At 37.9% G+C, this 23,113-nt stretch overlaps 1 protein-coding gene across 19 annotated transcripts in view; it reads right to left on the reverse strand.

The window, feature by feature from the left end:
- Window positions 1–23,113, reverse strand: part of ADGRL2 (adhesion G protein-coupled receptor L2) — a 159,258-nt gene that overhangs the window by 105,966 nt on the left and 30,179 nt on the right. For all 19 annotated transcript variants that reach the window (XM_033516334.1, XM_033516333.1, XM_033516331.1 and 16 more), the window contains exon 2: window positions 20,829–21,001. In XM_033516334.1, coding sequence (XP_033372225.1) covers window positions 20,829–20,901 — 73 coding nt within the window. In that variant the 5' untranslated portion in view covers window positions 20,902–21,001. The remainder of the gene's footprint in view (window positions 1–20,828; window positions 21,002–23,113) is intronic.

Genomic DNA, 23,113 nt, shown 5'->3' on the forward strand with positions numbered 1-23,113 from the left:
CAATGCTAGAAGTAAAATGTTCTGCTCAATACAGCAGACATTTCCTGACTGCACTTCCATGTTCAAATGCTAAAGGTTGATAGGTATATTTATCCTATAAGCTGTGAACTTTAACTGTTACTGCTAAGAAGGTTATGCCCTTAAGGTTCAAACAAAACACACTGAAGACACACTTAAAAGGAAAAGATGCAACCACTTTGTGTGTTGTTGTCCTGTCCTCTGCAGGATTACTCCCATTACACTGAGAGCTTTTTTCTTTCTTTACCTCTTCTTATTCCTAAAATACTACCGATTCTTTTTTAAAGAATACTGCCTTAAAGAATTGCGTAATTTGCATAGAAGAATTACCATTGTTATCTCCCTGAGAAAAGAAGCTGCAAGGTAATGGAAAGGGAAGGGAGTAACTAAACGCTTGGGGTCAGAAGGACTAAGCCTTAAACAAAGACAGAATACAGAGTATTCATGAATTTGCAACTAGTCAAAATGTGCCAAGGACTACGTTTCCTCTCTGTAAGCTCTTTTGTGCTTCGTGTAAGCAAAAGTCAAGCCAACCTCAAAAGAAGCAGTATCTGATTTTCTGGACAGTTTCTCTGATAGGATGTAGCTGGGGCTCTGTTTATCTGAAATAATGCTTGACAGCTGCATCCCCCAAGCACATGCTCCAATACAACATCCCAAGATGGGTGAAGCATGTATAACAAAATGAAACTTAAAGCAAGACAGCCGAGTCAGAGTAAATCCCTGTTTCATTGAGTTCTTTCTTGACTGAAAGACGTGGAGACTGTCTCTTGGTAACTTACACAGAAACCAGCAGGTCTAGGGGGGAATATAGTGCCATTCTTTGCCTTTTTCTTTTTTTTAAAACATTGATTTTGAACAGCACATTAGAAAAAAGGATGACAGAATCAATAGAATTTAAGATGCTCTTGTAATCTGGGTTTAACTTCATAGTAACACCTCTAATCAAAGGCGGGGAACCCTTTGTGGCATTTTGACATCTACATCTGTCATGTGGATATGGCTTTTATTGAGCTGAATTAACAACTTTACTCAAATAATTAAAATCTAGCCGCCCAAAATGTCAGAGTAAAAGTAGTTTAACACTTCATCATTCTTGTAAAAGTGTAATTTTAATCTGTGCATTATGCCAGCTGTTTTGTGGGTTTACAATAAAAGTAATCAAGCAGTAGAACAGAAAAAGAAATTGTAAAACAGTGAAAGAAATAACATCACAGTAGCCTGCCACATGTTCAAATTAGCACCAATTTTACTCCATGGAAATTAAATCCACCTATAAAACTGATAATACCTCAAAACTGTAAGCAAGGGAATACTCAAAACATCAAATCCAACCTGGGCTCTATTTTTCTCCTTAAATAAAAAGAGTCATAAAAATCTCTCATTTCCTCCCAAAAGTGGAAGTAAAACTATCATGGGTTCTATCCTTCAATTTTCCTTCTCACATCCTGTTGCTTTGGAAAAATCCAATTCTCCAACTACAAATGGAGTTTAAAAAGAATAAGGCCATATTTTCAAATGGCAGAAACAAGCATCACCACAAAAAAAAAAAAAAAAAAAAAAAGAAAAGGTGAAAAAAAGCCTTTGCCTTTCATCTTTGCTGCTCCTCCCTTGCATAGGTTAGGTTTTGTGGTGTGTGCTTGTTTTTTTTTGGTGCTAGTGGATCACCCATGCTGCATAACTGATCAGGGTTCAGACCACATTTCTGTAGGGAGGGGCAACCTAAAGTAGAAAACAGGTCCCAGGGATGGAGAGAAGGGTAACATCCTTTTCAAGTGGTTACACTGGCTTATTTCAATCGCAAATGAGTATAATCTCAGATTTTTATTACACACAGTAGTTGAAAGATTTAGTAATTGAATTAATAATTACCAAAGTATAGACAAAGCAACACACTGATAATCCTGCATAATAGAGATTCCTTTGCCTTTCCTTTCTATTACTTGTACGGGGGTACAAGACCATTTATACTAACAGATATGACCTTTTAAAGCGATGGAATAAGTGTGAGACAGGGCAGGCAAAGGAGATGAAAGATGATGCCGGTGCTGCAGTCATTTTATGTTAAAGGCTCTGCTTATATGTGTAATTCATACCACTGAAGTCAGAATAATTTGAGAGCTGAGTTTTCAACAGCCTTTATAAATGATGTGTTTTGTTTCAGGAAATGTCGTCTTCACTGAAATGCTGGTAACATGTATATAATTATGTCAAAATAAAAACCACACTTTTTAAAAAACTTCAAAGCCTTAATTTTAAAAATAAGCCACATCTCAGTGACTTTTTTTTTTTTACTACCTTGATGCCAATTATTTTGAATTTTACTGATACATAACTTTGTTTCAGCCAGGTTTTTTCCTTACGAACTGCATTAACAATGTTAACAAGAGAACCACATTTTTTATGCAGATGAAAAAAAACCAACTTTATAGCCATGTCTTTTTTTTCCATTTTTTTAACTTCTCTTATGGTTTAAAATGCAGAATATGTATTTCAAATCATAAGACTTGTACCACAGCAGCAGAGACCCTACAGCAAAACACTTCCAAAGGGCCATGCACTACCCCAGTCGCACAGCAAGGCTTCTTATTTATTTCAGCAGGAGTCTTAGATGGGTAAAGAAGGCAAAAATTAATAAGCACCTGGGGAAGAGATTAAATTTAACCAATAAAAAAAATAAACCCTATCTTAAAGACTTCTACTCATTTTGGGAAGGTGCTGACACACTTCTCACCTCTGTAAAGTGAAGAGTAATGAGACAACTTAATTCTTTCATATTTCAATAACTTGAAAATTTCCAGCAAGAAATTTTCACTTCTGCAACTTGGATCCAAGTCTGAACAAGTGCCTAAGCTGATAGAACTGAGATAACTAACAGATCAAGTTTCTAGGTTAAATTAATATATCCCTCTTGTACTTTAGGCTGAGGAAGGTGAACTGAATTTCATTAAGAAAATCTGGAAAGTGCTGTTTGAATTGGCAAGGAAATAGGGTAGGCTGGTGGGAGGCAGAGCCTAGCAGCTGAACACATCTGCAACCCAAACTCCAAACCTTTCTAGAAATCCACAGTCCTACTGGGTGAAAGGGGAAAAAATAGACACTAGAATATGCACTAAAGAATGCTCTCTTATCTGTACTGGCCACTAAACCAACATTAACTTGAATGTTTTGATGCTTCTGGGAGATTAAGAATTGCCCCAAAGGGAAACAATGCAAAAGAAAATAGACACAAGTTTTAAATTTTTTTTCTTTTCTTTTCTTTTTTTTTTTTAATTATAGACAAGCCAGAAATATAGAAAAACAGCTGAAGGGAAAATTAGAGAAAAAATGAAAATCCTGCAGACAATGAGAAATTGAGAGGCTACTGATCTTTCATGAGATTATTACAGCTAACAACCCAATTCAGAGAGATGCAAGATGTTACCATTTCTAACTCCTTTAGAGCATCAACAATGTAAGAACACTACAGACATATTTTAATTGTAGTGCTAATTCAGTTGGTTTTACTCTTTGTTTAAAAGTGTATTGTGTTCATATGGCTAAGTGTTTTTGTTTGTTTTGCATCAGCCCTACTCAAGCTGGAGAAAGCTGGAGTAGGTGAACAAAGGCTTTTCTCCCTCAGACACCTTCCAAATATTCCAAACCTCACAAAAAAATGAACTAGAAAAGCTGTGATATTTGTTTTTCATTATTTTGAGGTTCCATGTGAGAAACTGCATGTTACTCATTACAACAGTCTCTTGTACACAATTATTTGGCCTGAGAGGCTGTTGCTTTTCCTGCATAAGAAGCATTTTCTTCCTCCCACCCTGCAGGAAGATCTTGCCTTGTTGCAATCTGCCTCTTGCCAAACAGGGCACCTTGCTGCCTGTGAGGCATCAGCCAGGGGAACATTTTTCTCTGGTGTGACACTCATAATCCCAATTGCCAGGCTGCTGCTGGCAACTGAGCAGGAAATGCATCCCAGTGCTGTCAGCCCCGTGTCCTGAACATGCCCTGTACAGGTTAGGTAGGTAAACATTTTTAAAAATCAAGAGGTGTGAAAGGGTCACTACTTCCTTGATTAGAAAACTGAAAAGAATTAAGTAAAATACAAAAGCAAAAAAGTAGAGCTTCCTTCCCAAGCAAACCCTTCCTAGCTCTTGCACTTGTCTTGGTTTACTTGCAGGTTTTTGAGCTCCTCTTTTACCCATAGCTAACTTGCTTCAGAGAATTACTCACAGCTACATTTCTCTGTTCCTTTGTTAAAGATGGAGTCCCTCCAGGGCTGCTCACAGCACTTGCTTAGGGCTACTTTCTTCTCCCTTCCATCAAAACTCTCTCTGCCTTTCACAATTTCCAAATCTGGTCATATCAAATACAGCTATGGAAATTTATATTCCCCCCTTCTGTTTTCTGGAGTAAAAATTTATTTTTTAAAAAAATGCAATGAAGTAGGACGCCACACTTCTTGAACCAGAGCATCATGTTTCATTCAAATGAGATACAAGATTTAATATAATGTATAACTTCAGATTATAAATCTCATATATTTAGAAGTATTCAGCATATACATGTCTTACATATTGCCTAATGCTTCTTTTTTAGTGCTTTGGCTAGCATCTACACTGCCTGTCCATTACTGTTTTGTACCAGCTGGGAAGTCTTGTCACTACAAAATGCAGTTTCTTCCAGCTGAAACTTAAGTGAAAGCAGTAAACAAAACAAATCTGCAATTCCACTACAGTTGTAATAACCAATTCCTTTGTTCAGATTCAGATCCACTAAGATTCAGTAACAGAAAACATGCCATGTTAAAAGGTGAAAGAATTCAGTCTGTGTTTCTTAAAATAGCTGATCTATTGCCTTCTGCATGAATCCAGCCTCTTCTGCAGGGAACAGCACAACCTGAGCACAGACAGTGCCATCCCTGTGGTACCAACTGCTCACTATGTGAATAATGAAATCATAAGAAAATATGTGAGAATAGCAATGGCTCCATCTTGAAATAGAACTGACCAGCACAATAATGTGCTTAAATACTTTTCAGCTGTTGACAGAACAAAGGAGATTACATGTTGACCATAGGAAATACCAGTATGATGAAAACAATGGAAGAGTTTATTTCTGTAGCTCAACCTCTATCTCTTCCCACACACTCTTCAAAATAGTCTTAATGATATAAAGATGAAGAGCAAAAAGAAAGTATAAAGCCAAATAAAACACACATTGCAGCGCAAGAATGTAAAAAACCAAACCACCCTTCATATAATTATTATATTGAAGTTATAAGATATAACACAGCATAGTACTAAAGGCAAGCAGTAAATTTAAAGGATATAGAGATTGAATTTGCTTAATACGCTAAGATTAAAATTTTTATTTAATCTTTTTTTCTTAGGTTTAAGAACTACTGCTCTTAAAATATGATGTCATAAACATTACTTTTAAAATCAGTTAATCTTTTTCCAATATAAAATATTTCACTATGAATATTTTCCATTTATTCAATTTAGAGACATGTTTTTGTATAGTGAATTTTGGAAAGGAGTGAAAAAATTGTGGTTTTGTGAAAGTGTCCAGTTTTCTCTGAATTCAGTTTGTTTCTACATGATCAATCCCTGCTGAGCTCATAAACCTCACAGCAAAACTCATGAAACTGCTACAACAAATATCAGAAAGACAAGAAATGAGAAATGGCTGATCTGACTTTCTGCTCAGGCTATTTCAGGATGAACAGATCAGCTTCCCAGATGTCTATTCAAGCCTGGACTGGGAAAGCCATTATAATGAAAATCAGAGTTAAAAGGTCTGGGGCCTTACCTGGCCTGGAGGTATTCTCTGAAAAAACCTGTTTTTCCTGGTCTAGGAGTCATAGAAAGAACTGACCCCTTGAACAAGGTAAATGAGTTCTTCAGAGGCCTGGAATAAATTCCTAGGCTCGAGATGCTTTTTGGTCTTTGTTATTTACCCATTTCCTTCAGGTTAATGAACTTCAGCAGAAACAAGAGCTGGAAAACACCACTCTCACAGTCTCATAACTGTGTTTTAAGCACCTAAAATACAGGTACAATGCCTAATGGCATCCATTAACACACTTTCAGTAACACCTAAGGACCCACAGAGTGCACCTACAACGAAGCAGCTGCCTCCATCTCTAAGCATTATCAACACTTTTAAAAATACCTGCTCTTAGGACAGAAAACTGAAGCTTTGTAAAAACTAGAACACCGACAGGAGATTGAGGCATTTGTTTCAGAGCTAATTTGATCCCTGATAAAGCTGCACTGCATGTCCCCCCATCAATGCCTAGCCACTCCCAGGGCTTGGAAACACCAGGCTGGAGCTGCTGGAGCTGGCCAAGCCCCAGCTCCTGTCAGCACAGGGCCACTGGGGGATCCAGGCTGGGCTGCAGGAGGAACACCCCAATTCCAGAGCAGGGCAGAGAACTGCTGGGACTGAACCCACCCAGAAACTGGCACAGTGTAACCCCAAGCCCAAGAAACAACCTGGCCTCTGCAGAGAACATGCACTGGCAGTAGTTCAGACATACAAAGAGAAGAGATCTGCTCCATGACACAAAAACCCACACCCCGAGCTTTAAGGCAGCCTGATTTGCATGGAGTAACTGCATGCTCAGGTATTTCTCCAGCCTCATTTCATTTGGGACTACAGGCTGAGGGTTCTTTTTCCCTTTGGGCTGGTTTTGGGGGGGCTCTTTTTTCTTGGTTTTGTTTATTAGGTGTGGGGTGTATTTTCTTTAATTGACGAGTTGCTATGAAACACCTTCTGAGTGCTAGAAAATATTAAAAAATAGAGGCAAGAAATAAAACAAGTGTAAAGGTGCAACTACAAATAAAATTGTCTTGGGCAAATATATAACTGAGACGTTCGGTTCACTCAGATTCATGGGTAAACACCATGAATTTTAGCCTGTATATAATGCCTAAGAATGAAAACTGTAACTCCCATAAGAAGGGTGGAAAAATGCAAGGAGAAATCATAAACAAATAGATGTTGCACTTATGCATAGTAAGGAATGTTGTACACAGCAATAAAGAAACCTAAAAGGGCAATTGGATGACAGCAACATTTCTGAAGTGTCTTTGGATTAATTTCAATAAATATCAGGTAAAGAGAGGGATAATTTAGCTGTCTGAATTACTGGATTATGAATTAAATGGTTCCTTTTAACATTCTGTACTCAAACCACAGTCCTATTAAGCGTAAGACTCTAATGTGAATTTTTAAAGAATGAGAAAATATTATCAGTTCTGCAAGTGATTAAGTCTAGCCCAAAAAGAACATGTAAGGCAAATGCTTTGGAAGCCCTGCCTTTTGTATAAATGGCAGATCAAAGTGTTACTAGTAAAATTATATAATCCTGTTAAACTGGATCCTGGAAAAGGAGTACTGAAAGGCAATTTAGGTTTTACTTCTTCCTTAAACCACCACGTTTTATTTATTTTAACTTGCAGGTCCTTGCAAAACTCTCACTGGCATGTACATTCTTTTCTTTCCACTAAAATCACAAGACAGGACAATCAGGTTTGTTATCACAAACCTCTCAAACATAACACACACATGCACACATTTTTCATGGGCTGTGGAATAGCAGTCTTCTGGTTTTCACACAAACTTTATAAAGACAGAAAAATTCTCACAAATTTATCTTCTGTTCTTCACGAAGACTTAAAAAAAAAAAAAAAAAAAAAAAAAAGAGGGAAAAAAACCCCTCATGCACAGATGGATGGAGATTTCTTACAAGTTCTGCACTCTGTATTGTCACCACAGGACCACCTGCAGTCCTGCACTGCCCAGATAGGTGTTCTCAAAAACACCTGGGTAAGCTGTTTGCCCAAGGACTATGTGCTGGAGATAAGAGGTAATTAGCAAATGAAACTATTCCTAGCGCTCCTCCTTCAACATTAAGTGCAGAGCTGCAGCAGCAAGCTGGCACCTGGTACAGGGAAATGCTAGATGTGATCATTTCAATTTACACATTCAGCACTACATCCCATATGCTTGTCAATGTGAAAGTGTCAGTGATAACAGAGATACCCTAAGAAACTGCTCTGTTGAAATGCTGACATGAAGCTTTTATGTATGAAACAGACCCTCTACTCTGGACCATCTGTAGCTTCTTCATTTTCTCATGGGGCATGTGTTGGCCATAAAATCTTTCCATTAAAAAAAACATATAAAAAATTAAGCTCGAGTTTAAAGGGAAAATTATAAGCCCTTAAACATCCGTAAACCAAATTTATATGTAAAAGTATTTTTCATATAAACACACTACTTGCTCAGCAAGAATAAAAAAAACCAAACTGCTGAGCAGAAAAAGTTTGCTTCAATTAGATATAGCAAAATTTATAGCTGTTCTGCAACATTAAAGGAAAGTATCTGGCACTGTAACTTGTACCAATATATAAAATTAAACAAACTAGAAAATTATGACTGTTTTTGTCTTTTGACTCTTTAGTATGTTTTTCCATACCTCTGTTCTGTACACATCTTAAACTCACAGGTGTTTTTTCCAAAATGCTTTCCAATGATTTCACACCCAGAAACTTCTTAAGTACAACAAAAGTAGGAAACGTCTTTTGTGTGAGAAGTGAGGAGTTTGCTGAATTAGGTGACCAACTAAGGCTAAGGAAGACAATGCAGAGAAGCAGAATGATTTCCTCTGCACAGCTGAGGTCTGTGAGGTGGCGTCAATCATCAGAAAAGGATAATGGAGAGGGTGGAGGGAGAGGACAGGATGGCAAAATTTACAAGGCAGCAGTATTATTTACTATACTCCTTAAATGATCTGAAAATGCATTGAGAAGTGAAAGATGGAGAAATATGCTTTGTGATAAAGTCCTTAAAAAGTGAAGTTGACAAAAGGCAAGGAGATTCATGGCCACAGTAATGCACTCCAAAACACAAAATTAAAACTTAAATACTTTTTTTTAAATCCTAAGCAATGAATCAAGAAATATCTACTGGCACTCAGTGACAGTGGATAATTAAGAAATGCACACTCTAAGCAGGGTACTTTGTGCATTTAAGTATTTTGGCATTTTCCTCTGAGGCTTCCAGTACTGACTACCAGTGAAAGAAAAAAAATCTGAAGGACTGAGATATAATGAGGCAATTTCTGTTTCAGTAAAAGTACACACACTTGTAAAATCCCTAAAGCAGTCTTGAAAGGGCTAGTTTATCTGAGAAATAAACCCTTGGAAAAACCTTGTTTCCCTCCTCAAGACAGAAATCAAATGCAACTCTGGACCTACCCAACCACACCCTTATAAAGACACATAGGCTATCTTCATATTTGTACTTGTAAACCCTTGCAGACAATTTGGGATGCCCTTCACCATCTTCATAACTAAATCTATGAGAACCAGGGTCTAGATACTCTGACTTTAAATGACAGGGTCCCACAAAGGAACATTAATCATGTTAAGTGTCTAACTGGTACTGTATTCTAATGAAGAATGGCACGTTTTAGAGCAGTTTTCTGTCTCAAAAAGAAAATGCCCATTCAGCTGGCACAATGGCTTCCAAGCTTCAGTGGATGCACAGATCTCACTGGTTTTTCTTCTGTTTAAGGGTGAAGCACTCTGACAGCTCCACCACGACCTACACCTCTCCCAGTTGTCAAATGCCTGGGTGACACCGCTCAGGGAAGAGGCTGGGGGAAAGCTCTTCCTAAAGGAGAAAGAAAGGCTGTCTCCTGCATCAGTCCTCCACAGGGGTGCCAGAGAGACCACAAGGGAGCTGAGGGCATGACAGAGCAGGAGTGAACACCTCCTCCCAGCATCAGATGGAAACGCTGCAGCTCAGTGTCCCGAGCTCACCGCAGCCATGTGTGCGCTCCCTCTGCGATGCCAGCTCCCAGGGCAGGCACGGAGGGCACGGGGACACCTGCAGCCTCGCCCCTGACGGGCCTTCCAAGGCACACTGCCTATTGCAAACATCTTCTCATAATTAAATCTTAATACTTTCACTTTGGAAAGCAAACACCAGACACAGAGAAGCTGTACACATCTCCCCATGCTCCAGAGACTTTCCTAAATAACTTGTCAGCGGTTCTAATTGAAAGCGTGTAGCATTAATACGTTAACAGCAGACATATGATCAAAAATACGAATTTTCCATTAAAAAACTGATATTTGTCAAGATGAAGGAGAGAGATGCATGGGCATTTATTATTGTCTGATTTTAAGCATTGATTTGGGATCTAATTTAGAAATTGCTGTTACACATTTTAACCATATGCTTTATGAGTGGGGCTTTTTTTCCTCCCTTTAAACAGCATCAAAGCCTTCCATTAACCCCATCAGAGGCACTCCAAGTTCTGACCTCCTAAACACAACAAACACAGAAAACAACTGCAGTGCTCCTCCTAAAGTATCTGACTGTAAGGTTTAGGTGTATATTCAAGTGACATGGGCACAGCTGACAGCTCTAAAAACAGACTTAATGGTTTAGGTTGCAGACATGCTATTGTGTTGTCAGCAGAACAAGCACTCTTGTAACCTTCAGTATTTTGGTTGAGAAAACTAAAAAAGTTGAGCTTGAAAAATGGAGGGAAAACAAAATTAAGCATTCTAAATCTAGGGAAGTTAGTGTACTATCATCAAAAGGAGACACCTACTTATGCTGCAGATCTAATTTGGGAGGCAAGACTTTATAAATGCTCAAAGAATAAAAAAGAAATATGTTCACACTGTCAAAATATGTCTCCCTATACCTATATCTACCTATATATGAATAAAACTACTCAGGTTTAAGCTCTAACTATGCAGGTAATTTGTTGAAGAATTAATTTCCAATGAAGGGTATATGTGTGTGTGGGCATTAAAATGGGAATTGATTCCAGAGGCTTTTATTCCAATACCTCCTTCACTTTTAATTCCCCCATGTTATCTTAAGAATGTAGCATAATTGAGAACTATTTTCATGGAACAGTAATTCTAAATAAGTGGGATGCTGGAGATGAATTGTATGTCTAAAAATGGCTTTATGTCTAAAACATGAAATATCACGCAATGAAGATAGCATCTTTTGCCCATTTAAATGCTTAACTGGCATAAAAAAATACATAATAAAAAGTCCTTCTAAGAACAAAATTTTTAGTTAACAAGCTTCTAGAAATATCTGCTTCATGCAGGCCAAACCAAGGTACCACAAAAATATGCATTGTCTTTTTAGTGATAGAGATATTGCCAATACTCCAGAGGATTTCTTGTGAAAAGATAACTAACACCACCCTATCACGATATAAACATGTTGCCAAAAATTCTCAGACTTCAATAACGACATTTCCTTGTGTTATTTCTTCATAGTGTCATTGGTAACAATTCACTGGCCCTTATCAGACAAGAGTTCCCATTTTCTATCATTCCATTTTTACCTGCCTAATCAGTTGAACAAAAGTACTTTATGTAAAATGATTCCTTTAGTTGCCTTAGCTACAAATCCCTGCAGTATTGTATAATTGAAATCTACTCACGTAAGTTAGGAATAATTAGGCCCCAAAATTAAGCCAAACACAAAGTTAATTCAAATAGTCAGCTGCTGTCATTTAAATTGTTACAGAGTTTTATTGTTGCTTAACATCCTTGAATGCTTCTAAATGCACCTTTTTTTCCCTCTGTTACAACCTTATCCCTTACTCCAGATGGAAAGAGAATCAAGAGAATTAATTTTGATTATGTCATAATCATTCATCCCTTGACCAAAGATTTTCTTTACTATTTTTTCCCAGTTATTGTCACTACATTTTTCTATTTTATTTTTAATCAGACATATAAAAAACAGGAATAAAAAGAATCAAAACAGATGAGGCTCTGAGGAAAATAAAGTCAGAATCACTGAGTCTGTTACAAATAACATTAATATGATGAGGAATTTTTAACAGCAAATATTCAGAAAGTCTCTCTTCATGCTTCAAAAAGCCTTTTGTTAAAAGAAGGCAACACAGAAATACAGTTAAAATGGATCCACCACAAATCTAAGAGCTAGAAAATAATGCATCAAAGAGATAAGACTAAATATCATAACAGGTATTGTTCTTGGGTCTGAGTCAGGACTTGATTTATCAGTGTGAAATTTGAAATAATTAACACAGCAAAATAATTGTTATATTGTTACACATAAAGCACAAAATAATTGCTACATTTTTAGATTACTTTGTAAGCAGCAAAGGAAAACTGCTGCTTAGATGCATTTCTGACTGTTTTCCTGTCGGCACTCAGTTTACACTGCAGAACAAAACACTGGATGATAAATCCTTCAAGACAGTTTACACATGGATGACTTCCAGCCTTTTGAATAGTGACTTTTTAAAAATGTAAAATGTACAAAAATGTGCCTTTTATATATAGGAAGATCTATATACAAATACAGGTCTTCAGACTAGCATGAAGATAGGGAAGATTACTGAGCAGGATTTGAATTGAAGGCCTAAACCAATCAGTTTATGCATGATATAGTATGCTGATAGATTTTTTTTCCCCCAGCTGGTGCATTAATACATGAAGTGATGTTTTGTGGACCCTATCCATCTTTATGGGTAATAATCCACATCACAAACCACACGTTTGCCCTCTAGTACTTTCCATGCTTCACTCTTCACGCATGCCAGTTTCATCTGTTGCAAATTAAATGATGCAAAAGCGGAAGCAACAAACTGCTCAGTTTTGTTTACTAAAAGCATATTTATCTTAGGCCACTAAAAAGCATGATCAGTCCTCAGCCAGAAACCCAGACTTTTCCAGTAGTCTTTCACTGTAAAATACTACAATGTTGCAGAATAAATAGACACTTAATTCTTAAAGTAACATTTTGCAATTCACAAGCCTAAGAGAAAGGAAACAGGGTAGCTGAATGGGAGAAACACTGAGGAAGGCAGATCTAGTCAGACACACAGGATCCGCGGCAAACAGGAAAATCTGACTGAAGCTCAGTCAAAAAGATGGTTAAAACAGAAGTGATATGAAACAGCACTGAAGCCTATAAAAGGCAAACATTTCCCATTGCTTTTCCAAATGAAAGTGCAGCACATAGGCAAATCTGGTTTCAGTGTCAACTTCCTCTCAGGTTTCCTAAATGAATTACCTAATTCAAATTTAACAAGAAAATTGCACCAACAGCACCTTGCATTAATTGTACTTTCTGCTGGAAGAGAACAAAACTACCTAACTCCTGAGAGAGACATCAAAATCCCTGACAAGGGAGAACACAAAAGCCAGCTTCCCTTCCATCGTCAAGATCCCTCATAAAACTTGCCGAGCGCTGTATCCAACAACTGAAAGTTATGTGGTCCCCCTGGGTTTCTCACATGTATGGGTTGCTCAGGCAACAGATGAAAAAAAAAAAAATTCATTTTGCTTCCCAACTAGTCTCCCCCACACATCTTTTACACACCGAGAAAACATCAGGGATTATTACACCAGGACAGACTGAGAAAACAAAAAGAGTTAAACATTCCCAACCACCTGGACTGGTCCACGCTCAGAAGAATCATCCAGGGAATCTCCTCTACCACTGCCATGGGTTACCTTCATGGCACTGGGACATGGGTGAATTGTCTCCCTGGCTGAAAGAAGGAGCCATAAGCAGAGCTAACATTCATACAGCTCCATTTCCTTACACTTCAAATGAAAGCAAGGAGGTAGAGATTATAAAAACACACAGAGCTTTAGCAGAGTTGGGTTTTGAAAGCCAATGGAGCAGTTTGAGACTCTTTCTGTAATGGCAGCAATTTGGACACCTCACACAAAAGGATCTTTTCAGCTCCTGCTATCGAAAAGAACTGCATATTCAATTTACCATACTATGTCTGTGAATTTCAGGTATGGCTGATCTACAGTGGCACACATATAAAATACATCCTGTGATAAAAATGTAAAAAATTTAGTTTTCATGAAAAAAAAAAAAAAAATTATGATTGGAAAAGTATCCACTATTCTTGAGTTTCATTTAAAATATCAACCCAAACATAATAAACAAACAACAAAAAAAAAACCAAAAAAACAACAAAAGGAGCAACTGTAAATATTCTCCTACAAAAACAACACTGATGAATAAAGATGGCACCAGTTAACCACTGCAAAAGGTCAGACAATTTTTAAGTGAGTCTTTGGCATTGTCAGGAACTCCTATACTATTAAGTGCCTTTATAATGGGAGTGTGGATGGACAAGCCATGAATTTCTCTCTGTGAATAGTTTTATCTCCTCTTCCTCATGTAACACAATCTGGAACGCTAGCCCAAACACGGAAGTGGGCACATACATGAAACATATTTTAGAGCTGTGTGTGCAAGTGGTTTTTCTGTAGTGCCTTCATCCTACATATGCTTCCTGCTATCAAGACATCCATCCATGCAATATACAATTAGCACAGACTATTACTTTCTGTGCCATTTACTCACAGAGGTAGACCATGAGCATCAGTGGATCTACTTGCAAACATAAAACCCATTATGTGCTTGCAGAATTTGGCAACAAATATTATATCTGAAATCATTATATTTTATGATAATTTTTATAATCTGATCATAAGGTCACTAAATACAGTAAGAAAGCCAGTGCTGAAGCTCTCATTGATATCAGATGCTTCAGTCACTTATATCTTACATTATAACCTGAAAGTACAATATAAACAATGTTAAAACTATATAAAAAACCTTGTTTCTAAGACAAGCAACATTCTTCCACTTAACAAGAAACAGAAATGAAAAATTAAAGATTTTTAAAATATAACTCAATAAAAAAATAACTTATATATTTTCCCATATTTAGTAATAAAATACTAATAAAGCCTATTTGCTTTTTAAAAGACATGTCCAAATTCTGCTACTGTATTCCTGCAAAGGTCCCTTTATCACAATAAACTAATCTAAAATATTCCCAGATTTACTTTTAACAAAAGAAAAGCCCCTTAGGCAATGATGTCTGTGCAGGTCAGCTGAAGGTTAAATAAACCCCCTCTCATTGCACTGGTCATCAGCACAGCTCACCTCACCCACTGAGACCCACCAAGGTTACAGCAACTAAAGACAGTAAACTCCAACAGCAGCTTAGAGGGCTCTAAAAATACAGCATCTGCCCTTAGAACAACACACTGCACTTCTATCATTTTACACATTACAGGGGTTTTTTCTTCTTCTGAACACAGAGCCCAAGAATATGCAAAATCTCCTCTCATAAAGGAAAATGTTTTTCAGTAACTGAGAAGACAGCATATCAAAATAGTAATACTATTACTCATCTCGTAGTAATTATGCATTTATACTCTTTGCTTAAATTTAAGACTCCTACATTAACGCTTCTTAGCAAATTTTCATTTAAATGTAAGTACAGTACTTAAAATGGTTCTTCATGCATCCTTCTACATGGTTCTTCCACATTTTGAAATAGCGGTGGTTTTGCTTTGGTTTCAGGAATGTAATGTTATAGCAGAGAATCCTGCAGACCTCACTACTCCAGGAATATATAAAAGGTTATTCACTGCCAGCATGTTAAAGTATCTTTGGATTTTCCAAGCAGTCTGTCAGTCTATATTTTCTGGAAATGAAGCTGAAATGCTTAACAGACATTATTCTTTAAGAAGAGGCTCGGTCTTGCTGTTTAGATCAATTTTCTTTTAACAAGATATGTTGGGCCTCCCTCAGAAAAGAGAGATGTCCCAGATAAATACACACCAGAAAATCCCATTGAAAAATGACATGATCTTTCAGGACAGAAAACAGGACCCAGAGCAATAGTTGTTTTCTTCTGAAAAATTCTGCCAAATCTGCATTAACCAATTAAGAAAAAAACCCCCTTTGCTAAAGAATCCTAAATCTAAATGATAAAAATAAGGAAAGCATTAAGCTTATTACAGTGATCCTCCAAAGGGTGGGCAATACCAGTCTGGCCTTAGCACGCTGGGTGTGCTTATGGATGCTTTGCAACCTCTGCAAACCAGGTGGTTCCTGCTTAACTGGGTGCCTGACAGAGCCCTCACTGTGATAAATTCCATGGCTAGAAATTAAATTATACTAATAGCAATAAGTCCTACTAATACTGCTAGTAAGCATGTAGGAAAGCTGACATGCTTTTACAGTTTGTTCAGGACCTGTGCCACGTGCCTTAGACACTCCACATCTGAGTGGCTTGACAGGAAGCTGAAGAGCTGAAGTAATACACTAAAATAGCAAATATCTTTGTAGTGTCCCCAAGTACGTTATCTGTATTTAGTATTTTCTTCAGTAAATGCACTAACATGGAATATGCACTTAGAACTGCTACCAATTCAGCTCTTTGGTTGCCATAACTGGAATTTAGAGGAATATATCCTTTTCAGTGTAAAGCTCATTGAAACAAACATTCAGAAGCAAAGACAAGCTGGATTTCTTAAAATAACATTAATTCCATTTAGGAAAACAGAATTAAATAGATATGAAAGCACGATGCTTCTTCCTTTGGACAAAGCATAGATAATAATTCATAATAAAATGGATTTAAATTGTATTAAACCTTGGTTAAAACAGAATGTTAGCAAAGAAAATTATTTCAGCGCTTCGAAGGCACTTGTGCTTTTCAAGCAGCAGAAGAGAATAAAAACAAGCAGCATCAAAAGCTAGTCAAGAAGGTGGACTTTGTAAGCAAGATAAAGCTTAAAATACTGAAACCTGCACCGTCCAAAAACCAATCTTCACCAGAATGTTTAGCTCTGACATCTTTTTTTCATATGCATATTAGTGTATCTGTCTTAACTTGCTTGAAGAGAAACCAATAATACGTATAATATCCTTTCTACTCTCCTTTGCTATGGAAACAAGACATGTGTGATCTCATTCTCTGGCCTTCTGTATTTTCTCAGATAATTTTTAACTTGTTAGATTATTTCACCTAATTAGGCAGGGGGAAAAAATGAGGGAAAAAAAGAAGTGGTGTCAAAAGTAATTAACTTTCTAGAGTTTGTAGGAAAAGCTGAGTAAAGATGCGGGCCTCAGCGGCATGGGACATGGGAGCAGGAAGCCCTTCCTGATGGTGTGGGACAGACATGGACATGGGACACACAGACATGGGACAGACAGACATGGGACAGACATGGACATGGGACACACAGACGTGGGACAGACACAGGATGGGACAGACATGGACATGGGACAGACATGGACATGGGACAGACATGAACATGGGACACACAGACATGGGACAGACACAGACATGGGACACACAGACATGGGACAGACATGGACATGGGACAGACACAGACATGGGACACACAGACATGGGACAGACGGACATGGGACAGACATGGACATGGGACAGACATGGACATGGGACAGACATGGACATGGGACACACAGACATGGGACAGACATGGACATGGGACAGACACGGACATGGGACAGACAGGGAGCAGGACAGACACAGGGTGGGACAGACATGGACATGGGACAGACAGACATGGGACAGACACAAGATGTGACAGACATGGACATTGGACAGACACAGGCTCTGGCACAGTGCAGAGGGAGCTCTGCTCTGCCCCGAGTCCCCAGGCCAGGCTTCACACAGCCATGGCCACCTGCCCAGGACAGAGCCAAACTGCTTCCCAAGGCAGTCCCTTCAATCTGCCTTTTGCAGTAGAACAGTAGTTTGAAACACAAGCCTTTATAGAAAGTTCTAGAAAAAGCGACAGAAAAATAACTTTCAGAAATGAGATTAATAATACTCTAGCTCATGACTTGAGCTTTTCATTCCTTTTTCCAGCCTGTTATCTCTTCCTCATTTAGGGCTGCAATGCTTGCTGTTGATGGCAGTAACAACAAACACAACAATACTGAATTGTTGTTGATCAGATGTACCAGCAGTGTATAATAACTCAGTGTGGTTTTCCTGTCCAGCTGTCGGCACTTGTCTGCTCCAGGTGCATTTTACCTGAAGGAATGTACTGTTTCAAAAGCAATCCCATCTGGACTGCATAGCCAGGTAAAAAAAGAAAGTAAGAAAGTAAAACAAGACCTTCTTATCTGAAGATATGATTCCTATTTGGACAGGCAACAGTAAAATAAAATTACAGCCTTCGTATAACTGTGCCTGCTTGCTAATTCCCTGGTGAGTTAAAGTTAAGGCTGTGAGAGTAATAAAGCCTTTTCTTGATTGGAAAATGTTTCATTATATGAATAAATGAATCACTTGTCCACATCCAGGTTCATTTCCAGCCCCCCCGCCCCTTTCTCTCCATTAAACTATACAGAAACATTAAAATGTAACAGCAGGGAATTTAGCCAGGTTTTATCTACCCCAGTAACTGCAACAACCTTCATGTACACATCAGATTTCTATAAAAAAAACCTACATTCCAAGCAAGAGAATTAAAGATTTTCTTATTTCTAGCAAAAGTTAGATGCTCTTATTTTAACCTTTGTTCATGTTCGTATTTCCAGGCATGAAGTGCTACTAAAGCATGTTATACTTGGCATCTCTTATTACTGAAGCAGAAGGCAATGTAATTTTGTGAGAAAGTGTAATAATGCAGTATTCATTTTTCTTCTGTGGCTGGAAGCCAACTCTATATTAATATTCATTTCCAGTATACAGAGCCACAGTATTTCATTTATTTTAAGAATTTACAATTAATTTGGTATGATTCTGTTATCTGCTCCCAATTTCCTTCCCTGTTTCTTTTAGCTGAAAAAGCAGCTCTTGCATAGACTTTAAAAAAGTAAATTCACAACTGAAGCATCAAAAGATTGCTACTGGCTACTAAAAGCAAGAAAAACAGGGACAGAACAAAATGAACTTGAAATATTACAGATGACAATGAAAATTAACTTTCTGCAAATGGCAAAAATTCAGTCTGCAGAAGTTCTCAGTTGACTTTTTCCTTTCCAAACTCAGCAGATAAAACAGCCTTACAGCCTGCTGTTTGCAACGGTAACCAAACCACAGAAAGCTGCTTGTCTGCTTTTCCTGCTTTCAAATGTTTTCAACCATCACACAGCATTAAACTGCAAGTACCTGGTTGTTTATAAAATACATTAGAGAGATTTGAAACAATTGCAATAATAATAAAAAAATCCTTAGTGCTTCAAAACTTCAGAAAAAAGCCCATAAATAGATGTCTCAACTTCCTACACCTTAGATTTCACCTAGTGCAACCACTTTTGCAATGTAAGTGCATTTATAATTACCACCAGCTATTACCAAACCAGCCGGTCATAAAGTTTATTACTCCAACCTCCTAATCCACATTTACCTTTCTTGCCTATGGAAGAGGCTGGAAAGCATTTCACCTTCCAGCTGTTTGTACTTACTTTCCTGTACAAGGAGGATTACAGCCCAGTCCCCAGGCTGGACTGACACCGAGAGGACAGCGGGTACAGCAGCTCCCAGAGCCGGAATCCCACCAAGGATGGAAGCACCCGAGATCTGGGAAATGCCACTTTTCTATTACATCCTGGCAGTATTTAAGAAGGAGGGGAGGGATGGGAAACTGGCTGTGGAAGCTATTTAAGTGAAATGAGGCTTCCCCAAGTTCAGAAAGCGCCGTGAAGACTCTGAGGACGCGCTCCCTGAGAGATGTGTATGTTCACACATGCAGATGAACAACCTATTTCAGCAAAGCTCGTCTGTCAGCACAACCCGAGCTCTGCAAGTCTAGAAAGAAAGCTTAGGAAATTACGCAGGGAGTGTGGAAGGCTGCATAAAATATATGAATTTTTAATCTTGGGTCTTGTCATTTTTAGGGACTTTTTATTTATGTAATAGCTCCTTTTTACTTATAGAAATCCAGAAAGAAAGAGAGGGGGAGGCAAGGTAGCTTTCCAGAAATATTTCTGAAAATCCGGCCTTAAAAGTCAAGGAATTTTGACCAAGTAAAGTGCGTATCTGCTTTAAAAACTGGTAAGATCATGACAAAGACACAGCAAGGAAGTCTATGTGTTATACATCAATTACTGAATAATGTGAGATGGCATGGAGATGCTATTTTATTACTAAACTGATCTTTTCACCTGCAATCTACGCAATCAAAATGCTTGCACCCCAAAATAGCCTCAAGTTCTATATGAATATTTGCAATTAAGAATTCATAAGTGGTGTTTTCCTTTTCATTCATTTGTGTTCCTCTCTTTATTAAAAGGGCCACAAAAACAGCTGTGGAGACAGACTAGCTGGATGAAGTGTAGTTTATGAAAAAAAACAGATAAAGAATAGATAACGCAACCTCTTGAAAAAATCTTTCCTTCCTCATCTCTTTAATTTAACAGCTATTTTAAGCACATTTGATAGCAGTGAAGTATTTTTCCTTTTTCTAAAAAAAGCAAAAATATTTTCAAGTAGATGCTATTTCTGTATGAACTTTGAGTTTTATTTCCTGAAATTTAACTTGCATAGCACTAATCTTAATGAAGTGTTTGCCATTTCGTTTTCAGTGAGCCAAATTAGAAAAGTAAAACGGGTATTTCATTTAGTTGTTTTATACCACATTTAACATATCCATACATTTCTTCTAAATGGTTGTGCAATGAGAATAGAAAAGAAAGGATAAACAGGAAGAATCCAAAAATAAGGCACCTACCCATCAAGGCTATTAATACTTCAGTTGCCTGAACACTGCATTTCAATTTCAATATATGACACTATCAAACCTGAAAAAAAACTATTTTCTTCTTTTCTTCATTAAAAAGGGACAATTGGAGTCTTATAAATTAAACCTAGAATATGCTACAGATACATTTATCTTGTCATTCTCAACTTCAAGTTATCTAACAGAAATTAATTGTACAGTCCATTTAACTCATCTGCAAACCCAAGTAAAAAATAAACTAAAGCTTACCTTCAGTACACTGCAGGAAGCTGATAATGAGCAGAAACCAAAAACTTTGCATTCTGCAGCCAGAAGACACCATTATTGATCCCTGTAAGAATTTTCTTTGTATTCCTTAATGAATCCAGTTATAAAAGCCCAGCATCATCGAAACCAGTGGTCTGCATTATTCATCTTCATACCTAGAGTAGAAGAGGATTTGGAAGAAAAGGAGAAAAAAAATCTATCAGTACCTGAACACAAATAATTTGAAATACCCAATTTTACTTTACACGAAGACAGAAATTTTTAGTGAAAACTGAGAGTACACCTGCACTGTATCTGGGAATTTGGCAGGGTTTTGGGATGTTATCTCTCAAGGCCAATGATTACTAAGCCCAATGCCAAATAATGATACATGTTAAAGTTGAAAGCATGAGTGTTATTATGTATTTGCACTAAGACACATGAAAAAATAACAAACCAACAGGAGAACATCTGCAGTGAATATATGGAATTGAACCTGTAGATGCGTCAGCTAAGCTTTTCTGACTCCACAAATCTGCCACAACCTGCATTTTTCTACCTCAAAGAACCACAGCAAAATTAAATCTAGGGCACTACCATATTTCTTGGGGATTTGAAATATGGAGTGGCTGAGAACAACACAGCAACTCCTCCCAGCAGGAAGGCTGAGCAGGTCTGCCCCTGCCATGGTCCTGGCATTCCCCTCATGCCACACAAAGATTGCCCTCCTTGCATGAGAGAAGCAGTAACAGCTGCTTTGCTGACAAAATACCCCGTTTGGTGAGGCAGCTTCTTCATATGACTGCACAGTTAACTGTATTTCTACACAATAAACATCTTCAGAGAAAAGGGAATAAACAATGGATGAGACCTTCTCCTGTCCTTAGCCTCAGACTAAAAATTTTTCTTGTACTGAGAAATACGGACTGAACTGCTCCTGTAAATGATGTACCAAAGGAAGAATTCTTGAAGCTATAATTTGCATTTGAAAAATATAATTACAGTGATAGAGTGCAGTAGCTGTGGTAGAAGATTTGACAGCAGAGTGCTCCCTTTTGCTAATGACTCTATTCTCTCACCAGCCAGCTGAGTAACTACACACATCCTCTTCCATATCTCACTGTGAGAAGCTAGGTCATGCTTCAGCCCCGACTATTAGAGTTTGGGAAGCTAGAGAAAAATTAACATCCAAAGAAGAACAGATTATTTTTAAGTAGAAAGCTGGCTCTACATATTACAGATATATGAAACTCTGGAGAACACTGAACACTGCTGCAATCATAGATGCAAAGGGCTGAGCCCTGTGTCACATTGGCCTGGTCTTTCCAGGATGAAAGAACGGGACTGTATGGATGTATTGCTGAGGTATCTGAAATTAATGCTACTTTAAAACCTTGTAACAATGACTGTGTAAAAATTTAAGTGGCAGGATCCAAGGGCCACTTATGATTCTTATGAGTACTAGAGCATGTTAAGGGCTTTAAAAATACATTTACCCTTTTGGCAAGGAGAAGTGGAAAGGATGAAGAGTACAACATGCCAGATAAAGAAATTCTATGAAATGTTGATCATTTTTAGAAGTAGAGAGTGTATATTAGTCAACGTTAATCGTAATCAATGATAAAGTTTGTTCCCTGAGCACACAAACAGCAACAAGACTGTTTTTCCCACAAGGAGAAAAAGGTGGGAATTAACAGAAAACGTTATGGAACAATTTCTCTGGCTCTCAGTGAAGACAGTGTATCTGTGGAGATTATTAAATAGCCAAGCAGGTTTCTTTACTCAGCTCCTCTTTAAGAGAACTGGAGGCATCCCTCTCACAACACAAGTGTGCTTGCGATTCCTCACACAGAAAGAAAACTGACATCTGAGGCCATATGATTTTATGTTTATTGATACGTAAAAATGATCTCTTTTTCCAATTTCCAGCTACAGACAGGTGCTCTTTAGTCACAGGCACTTTTTTTTCCACACACATTTCAACAAGAAGCAGGCAACAGCAAAGCGAGCTCAGGACGGGCAGCGCGTGGCTCTCCCTGGCACATGAGAGCCCTGAGGAACAAGGTGTGACCTGAATTTAGATGGTGACACAGGACAGCCCCAAAGCAGTTATGAAGAGACAGTCACATTCCAGCTCTAGATCCTTTACAGTGGGCTGAGACTCTTTTGTTGCTACGAGAAAATAAATCTAAAAGTCCATAAAGGATGCACTGCATTTAGCAGAAATTAAAATTGAAAAGGAGCTCCTGCTGAGTTAAGAAGAAAATATTGCCACCATGATCTCCAAA

Source organism: Parus major, chromosome 8, assembly GCF_001522545.3.
Source record: "Parus major isolate Abel chromosome 8, Parus_major1.1, whole genome shotgun sequence".
Classification (NCBI taxonomy): Eukaryota; Metazoa; Chordata; class Aves; order Passeriformes; family Paridae; genus Parus; species Parus major.